At 40.1% G+C, this 23,866-nt stretch overlaps 1 protein-coding gene across 1 annotated transcript in view; it reads right to left on the bottom strand.

Moving 5' to 3' along the window:
- LOC134017606 (transmembrane protease serine 3-like) overlaps window positions 1–7,816 on the bottom strand; it is a 31,161-nt gene extending 23,345 nt beyond the window's left edge. The window contains exon 1 of the mRNA XM_062457437.1: window positions 7,737–7,816. Coding sequence (XP_062313421.1) covers window positions 7,737–7,803 — 67 coding nt within the window. The 5' untranslated portion in view covers window positions 7,804–7,816. The remainder of the gene's footprint in view (window positions 1–7,736) is intronic.
- Window positions 7,817–23,866: the final 16,050 nt, after the last annotated feature.

Genomic DNA, 23,866 nt, shown 5'->3' with positions numbered 1-23,866 from the left:
TTTAATATTCTTATAGGCTTACATACTGTGGTGCATTCTCTGTGAGCCCTCTGCCTGTAAACATGTCCGTGCTGTTCGCTTTCATGGTGCACCAATTTGGGTCCTGCAAGCCGCAACCGTTGTCCATCAAAGCATTGGTGGCAGGTGTCCGGTTGTACGTTCGGTGTGCGGATCCTTCATCATGCAGCCTTCTGGAGAGCCCGTCGATCTGTCTTCTCATGAGCGGTGTACGGAAGCAGCGGCCCGAAAGCAAAGATAACGTCTTCCTATCACTCTCCCTTTACTGCACAAACTACAGTAGTGTCCGCTCCGAGACAGGGGTGCTTCAGGCTTTATGTCGACACCCAGCTCAATACAGTGTTTCTCAGATTTCTGTGGTGCGGTGGTCTACATGACCCTCTAGATGCGCTACTCTCTATCCGTCTTGGGATGTTCACCGTTATACAGAAGTATAACGGTGAACTGGGATGTTCACCGTTATACAGAAGTATAACGGTGAACATCCCAGTTCCCATTATGAAATCGGACATGCATGGTGAGATCGTAAGACGGATAGAGAGTAGCGCATCTAGAGGGTCATGTAGACCACCGCAAAACTGATGTGACATACAGTTAGGTCCATAAGTATTTGGACATTGACACAATTTTCATCATTTTGGCTCTGTATACCACCACAATGGATTTGAAATGAAACAATCAAGATGTGTTTTAAGTGCAGACTTTCAGCTTTAATTTCAGGGTATTTACATCCAAATCAGGTGAACGGTGTAGGAATTACAATACATTTAAATGTGCCCCCCCCCTTTTTAAGGGACCAAAAGTAATTGGACAATTGGCTGCTCAGCTGTTCCATTTCATTGACAAGGAGCAGATAAAAGGTCTAGAGTTCATTTCAAGTATGGTATTTGTGTTTGGAATCTGTTGCTGTCAACTCTCAATATGAAGTCCAAAGAGCTGTCACCATCAGTGAAGCAAGCCATCGTTAGGCTGAAAAATCAAAACAAACCTATCAGAGAGATAGCAAAAACATTAGGTGTGGCTCAATCAACTGTTTGGTACATTCTTAAAAAGAAAGAACGCACTGGTGAGCTCAGCAACACCAAAAGACCCGGAAGACCACGGAAAACAACTGTGGTGGATGACAGAAGAATTATTTCCCTGGTGAAGAAAAACCCCTTCACAACAGTTGGCCAGATCAAGAACACTCTCCAGGAGGTAGGCGTATCTGTGTCAAAGTCAAAAATTAAGAGAAGACTTCACCAGAGTAAATACAGAGGGTTCACCACAAGATGTAAACCATTGGTGAGTCTCAAAAACAGGAAGACCAGATTAGAGTTTGCCAAAAAACATCTAAAAGAGCCTGTACAGTTCTGGAACAACATCCTATGGACAGATGAGACCAAGATCAACTTGTACCAGAATGATGGGAAGAGAAGAGTATGGAGAAGGGAAGGAACTGCTCATGATCCAAAGCATACCACCTCATCAGTGAAGCATGGTGGAGGTAGTGTTATGGCGTGGGCATGTATGGCTGCCAATGGAACTGGTTCCCTTGTATTTATCGATGATGCGACTGCTGACAAAAGCAGTAGGATGAATTCTGAAGTGTTTCTGGCAATATTATCCGCTCAGATTCAGCCAAATGCTTCAGAACTCATAGGACGGCGCTTCACAGTGCAGATGGACAATGACCCGAATCATACTGCGAAAGCAACCAAAGAGTTTTTTAAGGCAAAGAAGTGTTCTGCAATGGCCAAGTCAATCACCTGACCTAAATCCAATTGAGCATGCATTTCACTTGTTAAAGACAAAACTGAAGGGAAAATGCCCCAAGAACAAGCAGGAACTGAAGACAGTTGCAGTAGAGGCCTGGCAGAGCATCACCAGGGACGAAACCCAGCGTCTGGTGATGTCTATGGGTTCCAGACTTCAGGCTGTCATTGACTGCAAAGGATTTGCAACCAAGTATTAAAAGTGACAATTACATTTATGATTATGTTAGTTTGTCCAATTACTTTTGGTCCCTTAAAAAGGGGGGGGCCACATATAAAATGTGTTGTAATTCCTACACCGTTCACCTGATTTGGATGTAAATACCCTGAAATTAAAGCTGAAAGTCTGCACTTAAAGCACATCTTGATTGTTTCATTTCAAATCCATTGTGGTGGTATACAGAGCCAACATGATGAAAATTGTGTCAATGTCCAAATACTTATGGACCTAACTGTATAAAGGCACCCCCATTGTGATTGGCCAAACTAACTACCTTTTGTCCCCTCTCCTTCATGCGCCAGTACCTGCTATGCCGTCCCTGCGCGACACCTGATGAGCCCCTATTACCAGGGACGTGCCTGATGCGCTAAATTAGCCATCAGAATCCACAGTGTCTACATGGGAATATTCGTTGAGATGCCCTGGACTCCCAGGGAACAGCGGATGCTCCGCTGACACATTTGTTTTCACATCCTCATGTAACATCCATGTCTGCGCACACAGGCACCTTCACTTACATCCTTTGGGTTGCCGACGGGCGCTAGAGAGCTGGGGCCTCATGTATAAATGTTGCGTACGCACAAAAAGCTTGTGTACGCTGGTTTTCACGCACACGGTGTGATGTATACAAATGAACTTGACTTGAGAATGTGTGCGCCGTCCGCAAAGTCTTGTCTGGCTCTGTAACGTGGCGAATTCTAACTGAAAAGTGGCGAAACTCACCAAACATTACAAAATAACGTTTCCACTACAGTTACTGTCATACGTCTATGACGTTGACTAGCTTATTCAAAAAACATAAATACCTCAGCTAATAAAAGTTTGATCATTGATGTGGATGATTCACATCAAAATGCCAAAACCCAAACGGGAAATGATATTAACTGTTTAATCCACCACCACTTAATAACTTATTTTAAACTTGAGGGTGTCAAACGAACAACAAAATCACTCAAATTGCATGAAAAGCATGTCACCCTCTGTATATGGTTAATATTGCACGCAGCACGGATGATTTACCACAGATGAAATATATACTCACTGTGCTGTGCAACTACAAGATTGGCATGGGAAAATGCAATTGTCTCTGTGAGCCTGACTCTGACTCATCCATGACCATTTCTTCTTAATTTCTGCCATGTTCCGGTTCTCCGAACCCACATCCAGGCCCGTAACGGAAACACATGAGGCCCCCCCGCAGAATAAGCCTGAGAGCCCCCCCCCCCACCACATATGTAACGGATAATGTAATACAAATACCGACGGGACGAACAGGACCCCGACGCGATCAACTGAACTTTTTGGAACATTCTGAAGAGCCGTGTAATAAATGCAAGATATTAAAACTCAAGCTTGTCTTGTGAGAGAAATGTATTCAATAAGAAAAAAACGCTCAAACGGTTTGCAGGTGAATAGCCTACACGTGCGCGTCTTTTAGCAAATCTGTGTGCAAAGTCTTTTACCACACTCTTTACATCTAAACTGCGCGCACATTCATTGTCTATGCTAAGGATGGCCAGACCTGACAGCCTCTCTTGTGACATGGAGCTTCTGAGATATGTTTTGATCAGTTTCAGCTTGGAAAATGACCTTTCAGCGCTTGCAACAGTCACGGGTATTGTCAGAAATAATTTGATGGCCGTGGCTACATCAGGCACACTTGATAGTATGGAGTTGTGTTTATTATTTGCGTGTTCGCTAAATCATAAATGGAGCCATTTTTTGTCGTGTGAATCTTGTAGAAAGCAATGACTGTACGTTTTACACGATCATAATATGTATATAACTGAAATACAATGACTTATTGTAACTTTGATTATGTTTTTTGTATGTTTAAATAGTCAAACGCAATCGCTGCAACTGCACGATACTACTGTCGCATACGTTATCATGTTTGCTAATAATGTCAGTTATGTAGCCTAATATATTTTATAATTAAGCACTTTTTCTACTTTCTCTTTTTTTTGTAGTTTCACTCCATTTCAATGTTGTCAGCTTGATAGGAAGTCAATAAAGGAGCAAGGCTAATTTTCCTGGTTCTTGGAAAGAAGGCTCTGTTAACGCTAGGAAGCACAACACATGGCATTTTAATCCGACACAATACTTAAGTCATATTAAAAACACAAAGCAAAAATAACAATGTTGTATATTTGTATATTTGTGCTAACGTTAGCTACGTGGTACAGTAATGTTAGCTATAGCAAACAGTACAATACCTGTCTCTTCTGGCAGATGAGTGCATCCTTCACCGGCTGGTCGAAAAATAAATTTGTAATTTTGGGAAGTTTGGCATTTAATTCAGAAATGTTCTGTTTTGAATGCCGCTTTTGGGCACCGCTTTTAAATGTGCGTTTCATTTTTCCTAGCTACAGTTAGCTATTTGCAGCGGGCTCGCCGGTCTGTGTGATCATATGACCTTCGTCATGTCACTTACCTAGCTAACAAAGAAAGCACAATTACATATACTTTCCTTTATTTTTATATCAACTCTGGAAACACAGACAAGACAATAAGACATCCCATGTAATTCAAATTGGATAAAAAATAAAAAAAACGGGGGGCCTGCCACGCGAGGCCCCCCATCCCTGTGGGGGCTGCGGGGGTAATCTTTACGGGCCTGCCCACATCATTTACGGCCCTAGTGACAGTTTTCCACTCCGCCGACTTTCCTTTGTTGCTAATACCTGATGACAGGCCGCGAAACAGGACACATTTCCTCGCCTCCACCTTTTTTGTTAGATCCTCGATCTCACAGTCTATGATTATGATATGATTATGTAACGTTAGTCAATTAACACAACGATGGCATTAACAATAACAGTAAGCTAGTAATAATAAAGCAACACTCATCATCATCATATAGTAACATATTGTAGCGACAATGCTCTTGGTACCCAGAATGCCGCGCGGCAAGCTGAAAAGCAACGTAGTTAAGAGGGTTAGCTTAGTTAAATAAGCATTGTTTGGAGTTCTATTGTTGTGTTCGTTCCGTTTTGATATGTGTAACCCTATGGTCTGTTAGTTTGGATAATTCGAGCGTTCACCTTGATTGTGAATGTTATCTAGTTAGATGGCTATCCAAGCTGTCCAATGTGAGTGTTCCTGGGTTTAATAAACAGTCGTGAACAATATTCCTCGTCTTTAATTCTCAACGCTAGCCGGCGCTACAAGATATGTAGGCCTTTTTCCCCTTGCTTTACCGAGCTAGAACAACGACGGAGCCAGATATTCAAGTTTACAGTTGATTTAATCCGACACAATACTTAAGTCATGTTAAAAACACGAAGCAAAAATAACAACGTATGTGGTGAGTTCCATCTAGGATTATATTTCTAAAAACCAAGTGAAAGGAATACTATAATGTACTAATAGCATTGTTTTTCATAAAGTTCACATGATGTATCTGCTTCGTGATTGGATTTGTACCCCATTCTGCCAGTTCTGACTCGACTGCAATGCCTTAGCTCCCACGCTCACGACTGGTTGTCGCAAAGTATGATGTGTATAGCTAGTTGCTAACGTGTACGAGCCTCGGAGCTAAGAGCATGGCGAGCCACTGTTCTGCGCAAAACCGGAGGAAGGCCTGAACAGTTTGATCTCTGGGGTTGGAAATGTGTTCGTAGAAGAAGGTGATGCCTTTCCAGTTGGACAGAAGGTGTTGCCAGAGGTGGGGCAGAGGAGGAGAGGCGGGGCGAGGGCCAGAGGCTGGGGGGCCATAACCGTGAACGCTAGGGAGGAGTGAGAGGACAGAGAGCTGGGCAGGGCGGAGCAGGCAACGAAGATACAGCACGTGATAAGTGTAGAAGCCCGTGCCCCCAAACCGCAGGGTGAGCTGGAGGAGGAGAAAGAGGTAGACATCCAGCTCTGCACAGTGCTCGGGAAAGGAGGAGCAAATCCCGGCCCTGTACAGGAAGAACACTTAAGCGAACTCGGGAGCCTTGACTTCCCGTCACCGTGAGGGTTCCAGGTGGCGGAGCTGGACAGGGCATGCCGGCCCGTCGATGGTGCGGGGTATGGAGGTTTGGAAAGGCAGAAGGTCAGCCAGGTCGACTTAACTACCTTGGAGGATGGTCGCCCGGAGGAAGGGAGAAACCAGTGAAGGTATGGAGGCGGAGGATGCCACAGGGAAAGAGAGACGGAAAGAGTCCGGGGTACTAAAGAGGAGGGGGGAGAAGGGCGCTTTGGGAGGACGGGCGAGGCGACAACTTGGAGGCTCTCTTCTGTGGCGGCAATTCACAAAAACATAGGGTATGGCATAATTCGCTTTGTCCATACAAACACTACATTCCCAAGTAATGGAACCATAAAACCACATCATATCTAAACAAAATGTCTACAGAAATCCACCATGAAGGAATCCAAGGAGTCAACGGACATGCACAGACTTCCAGATAAAAATAATAGAAAAGCAATCAAAGGTGTAGGTTTGATTTCAGCTCTTGTAGGGACATCAATAGTTAATGCGGGTGTGCAAGCCACATTGTTTGCATTATTTTGAGCACAAATACAGTTCTTTTGAGCTTTTATAAGTCCATAGTGATAGTATTAGTCCATGGTATTAGTTTTGCAATAATATATAGGCCTACATATGGCTTGAGGATTGTGGGTGGGTGAGATTGTTATATGTTTTATATGTGATTTCTACATCGTAAAAAAAACCCTGGCCATGAGCCAGTTTTTCCTTGACTACAGAATCTGAATTTTGATTTCCATACTAGACTCAACAGTTGTCTTGACCTAAGCCCATTTTCTGTCTTTAAGTTAGACCATTTCATTCTGTTCATTGAAACCAAACCATCTCCCCTACCAAATTTATAATCTAACTTTAATAAATTCTTTGGATACATTATTTGATGTGTGTGTGTTCACCATTGCTATGATATGCCCTACTCTTATATAATAATTAATTCCTTTGGAAGACTGATTTGTACATATTAAACACCGCCCTCGAATAAACGCCGCACCAAAAATGAACGTTGTGTAACAAACGCCGCCCTTGAATAAACGCTGCACCAAAAAAATCTGAAAATGGTTATTTAATTGGTTAAATTCAACCCCAGTATTTATTACACATGTACATAGCTGACAAGGTCAGCGGTAGTAAATGAAACCTGCATTGTTAGCAGCATGATTCATTTGTCACAATGCCAGCAACGAAGTTGTCTATGGCTGCACTGCAGCTACAATTCACGAGATCACCCTTACTAATTAAACGCCGCCCTCGAATAAACGCTGCCCTCTAATAAACGCTGCACCAAAAATGAACGTTATTTAATAAATGCCGCAGCGTTTATTTGAAGAAATACGGTATATGTTTTCCTTGATTTGCCATAAGGTAATATTAAGGTGGTGCCCTATTAAAACGATACGTCCTTCTAAAGTAAGTATCTCATTCTTAACACCCACACCCCGCTACAGCTGTGTAACACATAAAAAAAATATATATTGCTTGTGTGGGACCACACATGGCATAATTTGGTTACAGCCTACTGAATCAGAGGTTACAGCCTAATCATCTTTTCAGCCACCCATGTTAGCTATGAGCTTAGTGCTATTCGACGTATTGTAAACTAACACCATACCAAGGTGAGTCTGTGTCCTCTGCATAAAAGGCTTTTGAGAAATGAAATTACACTAGCGTGAAGGCCCAAATTGTAAAACTGGATAGGGCTCATAAAATATTTCGAAGTAGAGTTGGTTAGCGCTTGAATTACTATAGACCACATGGCCTAGTTTGCACTTACCTCCCAGGCCGATACCAAGCGTGAGAGTGACTACCACTAGCACGCACCCTCCAAACAGCAGCTCCATTCGGCACGCAAACAACCTACCATGCCAGGTTTTTTCCTCTGCGACTTCTGTAGTATTGAGACAAAATACATTTTCCTGCAATTTATTCACTTACCCCTTCGGAAAAAAAACCCTTTCAATTTAATTGAGTACTATAATAATCCTTACTTAACACATTTATGTATATATTCTCATCGGTTAGCTACCTTGGTTTACTAATGCTTGTTCACATGAATCAAACAGTGCTATTAAAAGCTCTATTGTACTTTACCATTCATGAAAGGCTGCACCTTGGTGACTGGCATGGTTGGGTTTGGTGGGACTTGCGTTTGGGGGTCATAGATGGGGTTTCGAACTTGATCAGAGTGTTTTTCAAAACTACTGTCAGGTGGAGGAGTGTTACTACGGCTAGTCAGGGGGCTGACATTGATGGTGGTAGGGGTCTCAACCGTTGGGAGGTCCTCGTCAGTCACAGAGACCACCTCTATTCTGCTTGGGTCTGTCTTGTCTTCCTGAGGTTCCTGTGAGGTTATAGAGATGCATTGGAGCTATAATATTTGACCATGACTTTCAATTAACTATACAGGCCCAAATGATTAAACAGCACAACTTTTTTTTTTTACAGTTTGTATTGTTCCCTGTCTTTTTAACCTGTTCAGTTCAGAGAACCTAGATCCAACTATGAGAAAGCTTTTTTTCCTTAGAAGAACAGGAAAACAATGTTACACTTACTGTGTTCTCAGCAGTGGGTGCTACCTGGATCTCAGTGGATCTTAGGGCAGCCATGTCTCTCTCTCACACACTGTCATCTACTACCCATACCAAGAAAAGCACATCAGCAATCAAAATTGAATACATTTAGTCATTTAGCAGACTCTCTTATCCAGAGTGACTTACAGTAAGTACAGGGACATTCCCCCTGAGGCAAGTAGGGTGAAGTGCCTTGCCCAAGGACACAACGTCATTTGACATGGCCGGGAATCGAACTGGCAACCTTCAGATTACTAGCCCGATTCCCTAACCGCTCAGCCATCTGACTCTGAATAGAAAGGAGCGAGAGAAAGGAGAGGGACGACATAGAGATAAAGGGAATGGAGTTGGGTAGGCCAGAGGAGATGAGAATGGAGAAGAGAGAAGATGGTTTGAAAGAGAGAAGTTAAAAAGTGGATATTCAAGGAAAGGTGGTCCTGAGATCAGGAGTAGCCCTTACAGAATTCCTTAGATGCCAACGAGGAGCATCTTTAAGCATCCAATGCGTTTTTGGAGTGTGTGTCCAGTTTGTGGCCAATTCCTCCTACATGCGCCAGGTCCCCAATCATGTCCCTTGCAAGTCCACCTGCCACTCTTTGTCTGTCTGTCTCTTTTTCTTTTTCCCTGCTTTCTTCCGATCCCCTAGACTACATGAATTGAGATCTTATAACCCCTTCTACTGTGTTTGCCTTGCCCGTAGGCACATAGGGACACCTGAGCAGGTGACTCCTGATAAGCACTGCCACTAGGACACAGGGTGATCAGGTCTCACCAGGGCTAGGGTTACACACAGAGTGTGTGTGAGGTTGTAACAGAACCAGGGAAAGAAATGTGGGGGGAGGGGAGTGGGGCAAGCTGGGCAGAAGTTAGTCTTATGGCAGCTGGTAGTTATTCGGGGACAGTTTCTGTTTTCAGATCAAAGTAACCAACCAATTAAACAAGTATGTTAAACTACATTCAACATACTTGTGAATAATTTATGTAATTTTTAAAATAATTCTATACATGACAGTTTTATTAATGATAAATGAAAAGATTCACGTTCACGTGATGGCGGTGAGTGTTTTGGGCTAGATCTCTATGCTACTCAGTTTTAATTATTCAATTACCTTGACAACAACCATGCATTCCACTTTTGGTATACCCAAAAAAGATACCCTGTCTGAACCTGGCGAATACACACAAGATCAACCAGTCCAAATCTAATATCTCTGAAAAACTTGACCAAGCCTTCGCTAAAGCCTTGAATTTGATGAGTACCTATATTATAAGTCACTGACAAAAAAGCCTGTCCTATGGTTTAGAACATATTCATAAGAAATGCCTAATTTGTAAAGTGGGAGGTCCCGGAGCGCAGAGGGGGGGTGGATCCGACGACTCAAAACGGGGGTTGGAGGTAACGGAACAAAAGAAAATACACTGCCTACGTAGCTTCTCTGACTAAAAAAAACTAAACAACACTGTGTGTACATCAGGGCAATGTTTATTTTCATTTCAGAACATGCACTGCATGGGTGCGAAATGTAAAAAAAAAAATTCTGTTTCTGTCTTACCCTCAAAACGCATTGAAAATGCAAACACAAGATTTTTGTGGAACTTCAATGGGGAACTAGAGAGGGTACAATTTCTGGGGAAATTGTAGGGTGTGCTTGCTTGCGTCGGTTGCACAGGGGGGTCCGTTTTTTTATGACATTTTTACAACTGATATTTCTGTATATTTTATATAAAAATGCATACTTATTATTTATAAAGATTACATAGATTTAAAAGCATCTTTTTTTTGCTGCTCATTTACAACTCAAAATACGAATTAAGTGTAGAATGAAATATGATTTCTTCTCATTTCCCCTGCAAGAGGCAGCCTCATAGGTGAATCAACGAATACATTTGGCAGACCGGTGTAAAAATTGACCTAATCTCTATGACTTAAACGTCCTTTTAAGTTTTCCCTTCTCATGATATTTTCAGGCATTTAGCCTACTCATATTGCATTCATTCATGAATAAAGAACCCCCTTTGAAGATTATTCTACGACGTTACCGGCAGTAGAAGATGGAATCGCGATTCAAACATTACCATCTGCTAACTGAAAAAATGCCCTCAAAAACTTAAATAAGCTTGACATTTATTTAGTGGAAAATCGCTCATTCATAAAAAGCTCACTGGTAGCGATCATTGTCAGTAACAACGCAAAATGCGATATAGCCCTGTGTGGAGAAGCTGCCCCGGTAAATTCTACTACGGTACAGTACTAGACTACTGTGTTCGTCTTGGTAGCGATTGCGTTGGTTGAATTCGATTTAACGTTCCGTTGTAAGGTTTAGGCTGAAATTAATTATTTTCATGAACAGATTGACAAAGTTTAGGCTGTGGCAATGAAGTTCAGGTTAGTGGTCAGAGACTTTTGATTTAAGTAAGGGGAGTGCCGAACATGTTCTGTCGCCGTTTGATTTCCTAAACAGCTGTGTACTGTAGATGTTTTTGTAGTGTGTCTCGCGTAGGCTACAGCGTTGCAGTGAGCAACACTGGTTTGAAACCACAGGTAATGGTAATTTCACCAACAAATCGTTTACTAATGTCAGAATAAATCCTACAACGAAAATATATATGTGAGGAATGTTTATTTTAACGATTGAAAACAGATAACGCTACATCATAGACTACTGTAGTATGTACAGGCTAATGTCATGATGCTAATACGTCAGTGAAATAGTAGACTACTGTTTCCGAAAGTAGATGTACTTCCTTAATAATATCAGCTTATACTGTACATTACACATCACAATTGTGTGTCATATCACAAAGTAATAAATAGTTATCACCCTGGCCACTTTGCTTGTGGCGTTTCTGCAGCTGCCTTGCAGTAAAGCTATAGTTAGCCTAGCTATCTCCCAAGTTAACAGATGCGAAACGAATTTTCTGCCAAAGGTAGTCACGCGTGTGTTCGTGACGTTAGTAACGTCAGTGACTGTGGCTAGCAAATTAGCCACCGTTAGCTTCACTTTTCGCCACAAAAACTTAACTTCAGCCTAAACCATTCAACGGAACGTAAATTCCAATAGAAGCAACTCAATCGCTACCAAGACGAAACTTTTGACACCTAGGTTGTCTATGTAGGCCAAATATTGACTGAGTTTTAGGGGGGCAAAAAGAAATAAATAAAATAAAAATAATAATAATAATACATATGTGAGAGAACAAAGGTTGTGCTCTCGCCGAAGGCTTGAGCACACCCAACTAGATACTGATTGGAAAGCACAAGTAAGCTACTACCCACTTCTAGCTTGTTTGTGAGAGCCTTTTGTCATTGGCTTCTTTAATTTAGTTAGTCATCAAGTTCTGATGTAGTAAACCATTATCAAAGCATTGCACTACTGCCAGAGCTCTTCAGTAATTTTGGATCTCCATAATGTTTGTTTTCCCTTTTACACTTTCCCAGAGAGGTGTTTAGTTGCCTTGCACATCAAACAAATGAAATACTCATTCAGCGTTGTCAGCTTCTCTTATACTCCTTTTATATCAACCTCTCTCTCAATCCTAGTTTTCGGGCCTACTAGCTTGCATGTTTTTAGATGTTTATCTGCTACAAATGAATGGGTTGTCTACAAAATGAGTTGGAAGCAAAATACCACTTAAGTGTGCCCTTTGCGCCCCTCCCCCCACCTGTCACAGGGCCAGGCTGCTGCTGTAACTTGCTAGCCAACCTTAACTGAGGGGACTGTTTGAACGCGCTGGAATTAAATTTTTTTTATCTTTCTGTATATTTGAGACCACACATTCGTAGATGTACGTTTCCACTATATGTATACGGATTTTGAGGTCGAACCGATTAAATGAGCGAAAACAAGGCACATCTGTCCATATTTTGTTAGTGAAGCAGGGAGAGGAATGCTCGTGGCAAGCTAACTAGCTGGATAGAGCGATGGGGAGTTTGTTAGCACTCAAAATGTAGCTCTAAAGAGGGGCACTCCTCGGACATAAGCTCGATTATAAAAAATCCCCCAGCTGGGAAATGTTAGCGGTTTTCACAGTCCTGTAGAGGAGACCTTCATGAACAGAATGACATCAAATTGAGGCTGTGGCATTGAAGTTCAGGTTAGTAGCCAATGGCTCAAAGTACTCTCAGCCCATTACAGACGTCTTAAAATGGGAAAACCTCTGTGCCACATACGGGATGGTATTCGCACAGGGATTGGCTCTAATTTGAGTGACAGGTTGATTCACCAATTGAAAAACTCATCTGGGAATTTTGATTTTTGTAAGGGGAGGGCCGAGATTTCACTGTCGCCGTTTGGCTTCCTAAACAGCAATAGAATTAGAAGTTTCTCTAAACCGCGTTGCGTACAGCATAACAGTGAGCTACACTGGCTTAAAACTACAGGTATATAATGATAATTGTACCCATTAACTGTTTCCTAGTAACATTATCTCATAATAAATCATAAAACGTTCATTGATATGTGAGCCATGTTTATTATTTTAACGATTGAAAACGGATGTATCACAGACCGCTATCGTATATGTCGTCCAACAGAGGCTAATTATGCTAACGTCTCAGTCAACAAGCGAAAATTGACTACTGTTTTCGAAAGTAAATGTACTAATAATATAATCGTACATCGTATTGTACATTAAATCTCACAAGTGTGTTTTTTATGACAATTTTAAATGAGCAATAAGTTCAGTTTAGCATTTGTTGACGCTTGGAACTCTCCGTTGTGATTACATTGAGAGCAGAACGTTTGTCCTCCCTATAGTGAGTCTACCCATTCCAGAAAGCCTTGTATCTTTGTGCATCAGGGCGTGGCCAGTAGCGTCACCTATGGGTGATGTTGGGCCATTTGTGGTGTGGTAGTTACTCTTAACCTATACTATCAATGTTTCAGGATTTGGAGAACTTTTTGCCATTGCATACAAAATCGGAAATGCAATACTGTAGCACAGTCCACAGACAAAGCACGGTACCATCACACCTTCTCCTACCCCTGACAAGGAAAGGGTCTTCCCCCTTTGTCCTTCTCCCAGAGGAGAAGCTTCAAAGCTTCTGGCCCAGCATGGGGTCAGAAACAGAGGCCACACGGCCCACAATATCAGACAAATGATTTATAAGGAAGAACTTTCTTATGTGGATTTACAAACATATTCTCAAGGACTACATGGCTCATGGACACTATTTCAATGACAGTAGTTGATGTGTTATAATGTGTGTTTTTCTCATTTACTTAGAACGTTGTTTATTTGAGGTTTGATTATAACTTCCCTTCAAGTATAGTTAAGTCAGCCAATCTTGATATCAAAATGATTGTACCATACTAACAAAACCATTTATGAATGTTGTATTGTTATATTCTGAAGTTTAAGCATTCCATGGACAGTTGAAATAACGGAACTCAAAAGGTACAGCCACTTCACACCTAGGCAGATCTCAGGACGACGCCCAGGTTGGGGGAAACTGACCAATGAAAGAGGTCACCTTCACGGGGACCCCCCCCCCCCCCCTTGTTCTTTGAAGTATAAAACCCCCAAACGTACAATCACCCCCGCTTGTTCGTAGGATTAAACTGAGGTGAACGCGTCACTCTCTAACCTATTCCTCTCAATTGGCACATTCACTGAGCGCCCGGAACTTTGACGAGAGATTCCGCTTTCTATTCGTTGGACATAACGAACCTTTGACTCCTTCTTCAAACCGACAAAAGTAACTGCGATTTGCAATATTTCTTACTTGTGACATATTGGCATGTTGTGATTAAATTGTTGATGTTTGATTGTATTTTACAAATGAGTTAACTTAACCCTTGCTAAGTCAATTGCCCTTGCTCGTCCATTGTTACCAGAAAGGCCTACCTGTCCCTCTCTACCCCTCTCCCACTCTCTCTCTCCCCCCTTCACACACGCTCTATACAGCCATTGTGTTGCTCGCCCTCATTTGCATACAGCCACTGTACTACTCTGACTAACCCATAACTTATCTGGTATTTTTTCATTATAATTACATTCTCCTAAATAAATCATTGTGTATAATATTCGCGTATCACTCACGTTATCTGATCTGCTCTACTTTCATAGAAATTCACTACTTAAGATTAGACTGATTATTACGAAGGCTATTATTCAATATTATTCAATAAGGTTTCCTCTGTCCCTTTAACAATAAGAGGTGGTGCCCCTAAGAACTACATACTTTATTATAAATTAAGTATTGCTAATCTTAAACGAGCAAACCCCGCTACATATTGGTGCCGTGTGAGGCTTTGAAACAGATTGAAATGAGCGATCTATAACGGAGATACATTTTCCATCTGAAACCCACCCTCCCACCCTTTTGGTTAAATTAACGTTCCGTTGTATTTAACTATTCCCCCAGATAGCTACGGGTTTAAGCACTGTTTGAATACCGTGCTGTGTACTGAGTGAATTGGCTTTGTCGTGAACAATTGGCTGTCTGAGGAACTGGATAGAGCTAAAGCACAGCTAATACAACAAGAAACTAGTGTCATGGAAATTTTGGAATACAGTTATAATATGTGTGTTTTATATGAGGAATGTGTTTTAAGGGAAGTCTGAAGAAGCTTAATACAGTGACAGTCGATTCAACCCATTTGGTAGAGATGCCATTTGCAGTTTTATAACTAGGAGACGTGAAGTCTAAGAGACGGGAAGTCTGGGTGACCTGAGAGGGTTCTTGTCACCTGGGGAGGAAGAGACAGTTGGTCTGGAGACAATGTGGATTCAACAGTATTGTTATTGTGATCTGCTGCTCTGACCCTTCCTGTTGCATTGGGTGGGGTTAATCAAATACTTGTTTGAAGTGCCCACACAAAGGACAGTTGACCATTTGACTGGTGAACCCCTGTGGTTTTACTATCTACTGGTTTGGGGAGAGAGGCCACAATAGATATGAAGTCACTGTCACTGAGCAGTGCTGACCAATCACAGAGTTCAGAAAAACCATTTGATCTAAAGTTTATATAAGGCAGGGTTTTGGGGTTGTTCTGTATCACTCTGGCGAACGACCTGTTGCTAGCACCTCCTTCGTTATGACTGATCACAAAGTACTTTGTTAAATCATGATCTGTATAAGCAAAATAAATTGTAATAAACCCACATCTCTTGACTACTCAGATCTACACAGTGCCGCTTGAATTTCCACCATTACACTTGGTGGCCAGTACGGGGATCCTCGTTGGTCTACGGCGTTCAGCAGGCGGTTCCCCTCGGCGAATTGATCTTCCGGCAAAAAGCCGCCTTTCCTTCCGCCATGCGTGAGACAGCAGGGCCAAGGGGGGGCGCCCGTTGGACGTTTTGTGGCTGACGCGGGGTCTTCAAAAGACTGTGTGATATTGAGTTGTCTAAATGTGTGTTTTTTAGGCTATTGTCAATAATTCGGTTAAGTAAGTAATTGGGCAGAGGTAAAACTGTCCTGTACGTGTAAAGTCGTACGAATTAATAAGGTAAGGTTGTTGAACCTACCTTTTACGTGAAAGTCGTAAAAGAAATGTCTGCAGAAGTGTGTCGACGGACACACACAGAGGTAGTGTTGTTGACGAACAAACACATAGAGGGAGATAAATTCACATGTTATATCGTGTTATGTGTCTTTTTGAGACCCTAAGGATTAGAATATGTTGGGTTAGTGATAGTTTGAGAAATTGTATTGGCATTGGTGCAGTTCTTATTTATTAACGGCCTAAACGTGATTCTAAGTCCCGAGAGAAAAGTATACTTGTGAGGAAATCAGCTGTGTGAGTGAGAGTGTTTACAAAGGGTTTGAGTCCCTGAAGGTGGAGAACAAAGAAAAGAAAAAGGTTAGGTTTTAAGTTTGCAACACGCGTGTTCATTTTTTGTTTTAATTGCAAGTTATGTTTTTTTGAGGTTAAAAGAAGTATGAGTAACTAATGGTGTCTATTATTCAAGCTATATACAAATTACAAAAATCCAAATTTTAATTATTTTTCGAAATTTTAATTATTTTTTCGGTTTGAATATTTGTAATTTATGATTGTGCAGTTATTTTCATTGAAAGTTGGGAAGTCGGAATTTAATTGTTTTTAGAAACGAAAAGGAGTAATTGTGTCTTTATTTTCCGTTGTTGGTTATCGTTTATGGATTGTAATTCTGAAAATGAATGGTCTGGAGGCAGAATTGACCTGTCCAAACATCGATTACATGAAACAAAAGTATGGTAACGATAGTTTATTGCAAATGCAAATATGGATTGATAAATGTGGATTTTCGAGTGTGGAGTCGTTTTGTTTTAAGGACCTTATTGTATTGCGAAATAGGTTCGTGGGGAGAAATAGATACACGATTTTTTTTTGAAGTGGAGAAAAGAATAGATTTTAGCCTGATTGGAGAGCTTTTTCTGATTGGATGGAGATAGGTAGAGGGATAAAGAAATATTAGGACAGAATAGTGTGGGGAATTTTTCATCTATTTCCCCACAGATTCACGATTGATTTTCTGGCTGTTCCGCAAACAAATTTCGCCTCATCCGCAGCCAGGGGTGTTGCGGCAGGATGCGCGGGCGCATGAGGGTTTGCGGGAATGCGAGAACAGAATACGAAGAGGTCAGACATTTGCCATTTCTTCTGACAGCCGGTTATATCTAGGAAAAGTCAAGAAAGTAGGATCCTGGAATGTTTTTTATAGATTTGCTTTGGATTCCCGCAAAGATTGAAGCTTGTGCCTTGACTTGCAATTGCCATTGTGTTTCAAAGAAGGAAAGGTTAAAGTCCTCTCCGGAACAAAGGGTTTGAGTCCCTGTTGTGTTTGGAATAAGCGTGTTGTGGGCTATGGTCAAAGCTGATGCAGAGCGTGTTGACATGCTGTTGAAAAACATGTAGGCCAACACGAATTGCTAGGTATGGTCAATCCAAAATGCGTGCTTTAATTGTGGGAATTTGAGCAAAATGTACGTGAATGTCCGGAGATGTGTCATCACTTGAAAGTTTTTTTGGGGAAATTGTGAGCGAACTCTCAAATCAGAGGGGTTCGTGACTGGAAGTTGAGTTCCGAACTGGTGACGTACAATGATTATCGGTTGACACTGTTGGTAGAGGAGAGACGATTGTTTTACAACTCTGTGTTAACCGTTATATGTTTGATGTTTACATCGGTCTGATTACCGCCAGAAGGCATTTGTTTTTGAAGACGGAGACATTCTGTTTTGAAAATGCTAGTGTTAATTCTTTGACTGAATTCTCCACTTGAAAAGAGGCGCATGCGCTTGAGCCTAGCGGAAGTTGATTCTTTCAGTGAAGCTCATTATGCATGCAGTGGCCCACCCGCCATGAGTGCAAAAAAAAAAAAAAAAAGTGAATTTGACGTTGAATTGTGAAGTATATTGGTTGGGAAAACAGATGTGTGTTTCTGTTTCTTTGTCGAACTTAAGAAAATATTGTGAGTTGCCATACTCTTGATTTGGAAATTATGTACAGACCGATTTTCTATATTATGAGCTTGATTCGTTGTTGAATAACGCGCTGGAAATTTAGTGTTTGGGTAGGATAATTGGTAAAAGGCCAGTTTTGGCAATAAAAGCGGTATTCATTTGAAGAATTACAATCCCGGGGTTATTGAAACTTTTATAGAAAGTTATGTGTTCAAACAGAAATGTTATGTTGTTTAAGGAATATTTTTGTTTATGTCTGGAAATGTTCGATGGTTTTATTTTTAATTTTGTGGGAGTTCACAGATGTTACTGTTGTTTAAAGAAATATGTAAAGGGTTATGAAGAAGTGATTAGAAAGATTGAGCCAGTCCGAGGGACTGAAGTGTATACAAGGGGAACTAGTTCGAGAGACCGAATTGCGTTTGTTGTTAAGGGCAAAGGTGCTACATATGTGTGTTTATTGCTGCTGAGATGATTTGTTGAAATGTGTTGGGTTTGGTGGTATTCATATTTACCTATTTAAATGGACTTGAAGTTGAAGCTTTGTTCAACCAGAATGCTAATACATGGGTAAACTGTCGTTCTCTGACGAGTGATATTAGGTGCATATGTAGATTTCGGAGCCTAATTTTTATGTTGAAGTTAAAATAGTACTAATAGTTGATAGAATTGTAAATATTGAGGTTCTGTTGTAAATATAACCATGGGTAATTGTTTTACATGTTGTAAGAGGGTAGACTTGTCCCTAGAAAGAAATCCGAAGGCTGACATGATTCTAGCGAATTTGCCAGTCCGCTGTCTGTTGAACCAAGTCTTTTACAAATTGCTAGGATAGCTGGGATCTGAGAGGAAGAAAATCTAGGCTGTGACTGTTGGTTAATGGCTAATGGTGAAAACGTGGAGGAAGTGCATTTTGTTCTGTCCTGAGACAAAGGAGAGTCCAGGAAGTTGAATTTGCAACTATGGCAACGACATTGGCTAACAAACTAACAGACCGACAGGCGGGTACAGGCTAGTAAAGGAATTGCAGCTTGATATTTGAGATCCAGGATGAGTAACCGCATGACGCATGCGCAGATGGAAATTGAGAAATTGACTAAGACGAAAATTTAGAGAAATAGATAAATTTGAAGCGAATTTACATATTAATTTGGGTATTTTTGAAATATGTTGGGTGATGAGTATTTTGAGACATTTGCTAACAAGGTTTTGTTTGTTTGAGGACATTTTACATGAGTTTCAAAAATTCCGAGGAAAGGTGGGGGCTAAAAAAAGAGTCCCGTTACGTTGAGTTTTACAAAGGTGATCCCAGAGGGTGTAATTCTGCATACTTATGTGAGTATTAATGGTGAAAGATGTGTCCGTTTAGATGAATTCGAAGTTTGGTGGTTTACGAATGTATGATTTAACATTTGTTCTAAATCCTAGCCAAACTGGGAGGTAGGAGCCTTTCAGACCAGGACTTGTATTTACGAGCGGAACATCTGTGGTGTGTGATGGTACTCAGTAAAATGCAGAAATTAAACCCCTGGTTCATAAATTAGTTCTAATTGAATTGGAAAAGTTATACTTTAGCAAAATTAAGTGAATAGATGGTAAACGCCAACCATCTGTGTTGTTTAGAAGAAATGAAAAAAGGTTGAGAGTTTTTGCTTTGTTCCAGAGCGCGCTGTTTGATTCGAGTTTGAAATGCGCGATTGTTTATTTGAGTTGATTCACTAACAAAGAGTAATTGAGATAGCTGGTAAATATAGGAATATTCAAAGGTGTATACATTACATGCTTTGATAAAACTTTTGAGGTGTTAAAGAATAAGGTTTTGTTTTACGGGTTTATGTTAAATTGTGAATGTAAAGGTTTAAAAGAAAAAGGGAGAGTTTATATTTTCTTTTGTCTTAAGGGGTCTGTGGGATACACAGTTAGGCTGTGATGAGGTTGTTTTATTATGGTATTGGTTCATAAAGAGGGTTATGATAATTTGGTTTTGAAATAATTTGGGAAGACTCATTAAGTCTGATAAATTGTGGTGTGATGGTTGTGCTAAGTAGCTTGTTCTGGACTGCAGCCAAAGCAAGTTATGAAGTTCTACCTATCTAACCTATATAGAAATATAGATGGGGTATAAGTTTGGCTAATGGTTACATTAAGAATATTTTATGGTCTATGTTTCATTTTGGAATCATACAGATTAAATTCTGGTTTAGGGTAGTGATGCTAGTTTTCTACATGTCTTGGAAAAAGAGAGATTTGATTTGGTGAATTTAAATACAAAAAAAAATTAAAAGGGAATCTGAAATATAAAGGTATTCATTTGAACTGTTCCTAAAGGTTTTTATAAGAAAAGATAATATGAGACTAAAAGATGGGGTAATTTGGTTGTTTTCTAAAATAGTTTTATTTTATACAAATTAGTTCAAAAGTTGTTTGCTTCAGTGTAAGCTTGTTAATTCATAAAAGGGAAAAGAGTTAAAATATTTTTACTGATAGTTAAATACATCATTGGTGTTACATATGATTTGGGGAAAGGTATGGAAACAGGAAGTTTCTTATTTTTCACTTATAGAACAACTTGCTGAATGCAAATGTGGAATTCACTCTAACAATTATGATTATTCCACAGGGAAAATGCTAGTGCTGATACTAGCTGGAGCAGTTTCTAGATTGTCTGAATGCATTGATGAACTAACTAGAATATGTTTTTGATGTTGATATGTTTACAGTGTAGCACAGTCCACAGACAAAGCACGGTACCATCACACCTTCTCCTACCCCCGACAAGGAAAGGGTCTTCCCCCTTTGTCCTTCTCCCAGAGGAGAAGCTTCAAAGCTTCTGACCCAGCATGGGGTCAGATACAGAGGCCACACGGCCCACAGTATCAGACAAAGGATTTACAAGGAAGAACTTTCTTATGTGGATTTACAAACATATTCTCAAGGACTACATGGCTCATGGACACTATTTCAATGACAGTAGTTGATGTGTTATAATGTGTGTTTTTCCCATTTACTTAGAACGTTGTTTAATTGAGGTTTGATTATAACTTCCCTTCAAGTATAGTTAAGTCAGCCAATCTTGATATCAAAATGATAGTACCATACTAACCAAACCATTTACGAATGTTTTATTGTTATATTCTGAAGTTTGAGCATTCCATGGACAGTTGAAATAACGGAACTCAAAAGGTACAGCTACTTCACACCTAGGCAGATCTCAGGACGACGCCCAGGTGGGGGGAAACTGACCAATGAAAGAGGTCACCTTCACGGGGACCCCCCCCTTGTTCTTTGGAGTATAAAACCCCCAAACGTACAATCACCCCCGCTTGTTCGTAGGATTAAACTGAAGTGCTCGCTACATTTCTAAACTATTCCTCTCAACCTGCAAATTCACTGAGCGCCCGGAACTTTGGCCAAAGATTCCGTTGTTCTATTTTCGTTGGACGATAACGAAACCATTGACTCTACCCTTCTTCAAGCCGACAAAAGTAACTACGATTTGCAATATTTCTTACCTGTGACATATTGGCATGTTGTGATTAAATTGTTGATGTTTGATTGTATTTTACAAATGAGTTAGCTTAACCCTTGCTAAGTCAGTTGCCCCTGCTCGTCCATTGTTACCACAAAGGCCTACCTGTCCCTCTCTACCCCTCTCTCTCTCTCCCTTCCCCCTTTACACGCTCTACACAGCCATTGTGTTGCTCGCCCTCATTTGCATCCAGCCACTGTACTACTCTGACTAACCCATAACTTATCTGGTATTTGTTCATTATAATTACATTCTCCTAAATAAATCATTGTGTATAATATTCGCGTATCACTCACGTTATCTGATCTGCTCTACTTTCATAGAATTCACGACTTAAGATTAGACTGATTATTACGAAGGCTATTATTTAAATATTATTTAATAAGGTTTCCTCTATCCCTTTAACAGTAAGAGGTGGTGCCCCAGACTTTATGATAAATTAAGTATTTCTATCTTCAAACGAGCAAACCCCGCTACATATTGGAGCCCCGTGATAGGCTTTGAAACAGATTGAAATGAGCGATCTATAACGGAGATACATTTTCCGTCTGAAACCCACCCTCCCACCCTTTTGGTTAAATTAACGCTCCGTTGTATTTAACTATTCCCCCAGATAGCTACGGTTTTAAACACTGTTTGAATACTGTGCTGTGTACTCATGGAATTGGCTTTATCGTGAACAATTGGCTATTTGTGTGTAGCTAACTAGCTTCGGAAAAGCTAGACTTGAGCGGAGGTACGCGCGTGCGCAGTGACACTGTGACCCGTCTCATTTCATCTTGTGAAACTACAAAGGCAGCGCTTCTAAATGAAGGCATAAGAACCTTTTTATAGAGTCACAACACTACTATTTTGGTACCATACACGCTTCGGAAAGGTGTATTATAGTAGTGTTGGCCATTTGGGTTGAGTAAATCAACCAAGCAACTGATAAGTTGCCATTGTCTAGTTAGAGGTAGATAACAGACATTGATCAGTCCAAAAGGACTTTGATTTTGAAGGAGACTACGCAGCTCTCTACATTAAGCTATATGCTTCTACCTTGTTAAACAATTGGTAAATTGATTAACTTAGCTTTTCGGAAAAAGCTTCACTTTGTTTTGCATGTAATTCAACATTAATGTAAACACTCAACCTCTAGAATCAGTAAAGTAACAGTAAAATAATTATTGAGACAGGAGAAGCTGCTTATTTAAGGACCTTTATTGTTGCTTAACCGGAAATAGTTACCTTTCGTGAACAAAGACCTGTAATTTGATTTTCATTCCGCGCACTTAAAAGTGGAAGTTGTCAGAATATCGGCGTTGTTGACCATACTGAACTGTAATCCTATTTACCCCTCATCAATATACAACTTTAACAACAATCGCAAAATAATAATTAAACGTAAAGTGTATTATTTTTAGTTTGCACACTCTATCTGCGATCAGTCCAAAAGGACTTTTGTTTGGAAGTAGCCGAACAACGCAGCCTGTACTGCCACAATATTGTTAAACAATTCCGAAATTGATAAAATAGCTTTTCGAAAAGAAGCTTCACTGTTTCGCATTCAATTCGAGGTGAATGTAAAACCCTTGCCCAATTTAAAGCTACATTATAGATGCAGCAACAATTTAGTTCATTATCTGTTTGATTCTACAAGCTAAACCGGCTAACTTAATGTGCTATAGTATTTAAATACATTGTACTTTCTCAGTCCAGTTTAGGCTAAAACAAATCAACAGCTACTCAATCTAAATTCTCTAATCGTTTATAGATACTATAACAAGATTACTGAAATTAAGATTTAATATAGGCCTAAAAGAATAAATAATTTGTTTGAATCTTTGATCCTGGAAGGTGACTTTAATATTAATTTTAATTTCTGAATATTAATCTCAGTTTTTGATTGTTAATCTTTGAATATTAACTTCTGATTTTAATTTTAGTATTAATTTGGTAAACAAATTTTTTTAATCTTTGATCCTGGGTGGTGACTTTAATATTAATTTTAATTTCTGGATATTAATCTCAGTTTTTGATTGTTAATCTTTGAATATTAACTTCTGATTTTAACCTTAATATTAATTTGGTAAACAATTTTATTTATTTTCTGAACCTTTGATCCTGGATGGTGACTTTGATATTGATTTTAATTTCTGAATATTAATCTCAGTTTTTGATTGTTAATCTTTGAATACATGAATCTTGAATCTTCTGATTTTAATTTTAATATTAAGTTGGTAAACAAAAAAAAAAGGAAAAAAAAGTATATATATTGTTGCCAAAAAGAGAACCACTACAAAACTAAAGTGCCTATCAACATTATCACAATAGCATTGTGTTAATAACTTCCAGTAGCCGAACCAAACATGTCTCACCTCACGGAAGCTGAGAAACTGATTGTCCACCTATCCGAAAAAGAAAACCCA

This window comes from Osmerus eperlanus, chromosome 3, assembly GCF_963692335.1.
Source record: "Osmerus eperlanus chromosome 3, fOsmEpe2.1, whole genome shotgun sequence".
NCBI classification, from domain to species: domain Eukaryota; kingdom Metazoa; phylum Chordata; class Actinopteri; order Osmeriformes; family Osmeridae; genus Osmerus; species Osmerus eperlanus.
This window is presented reverse-complemented; position numbering and strand designations above follow the sequence as displayed.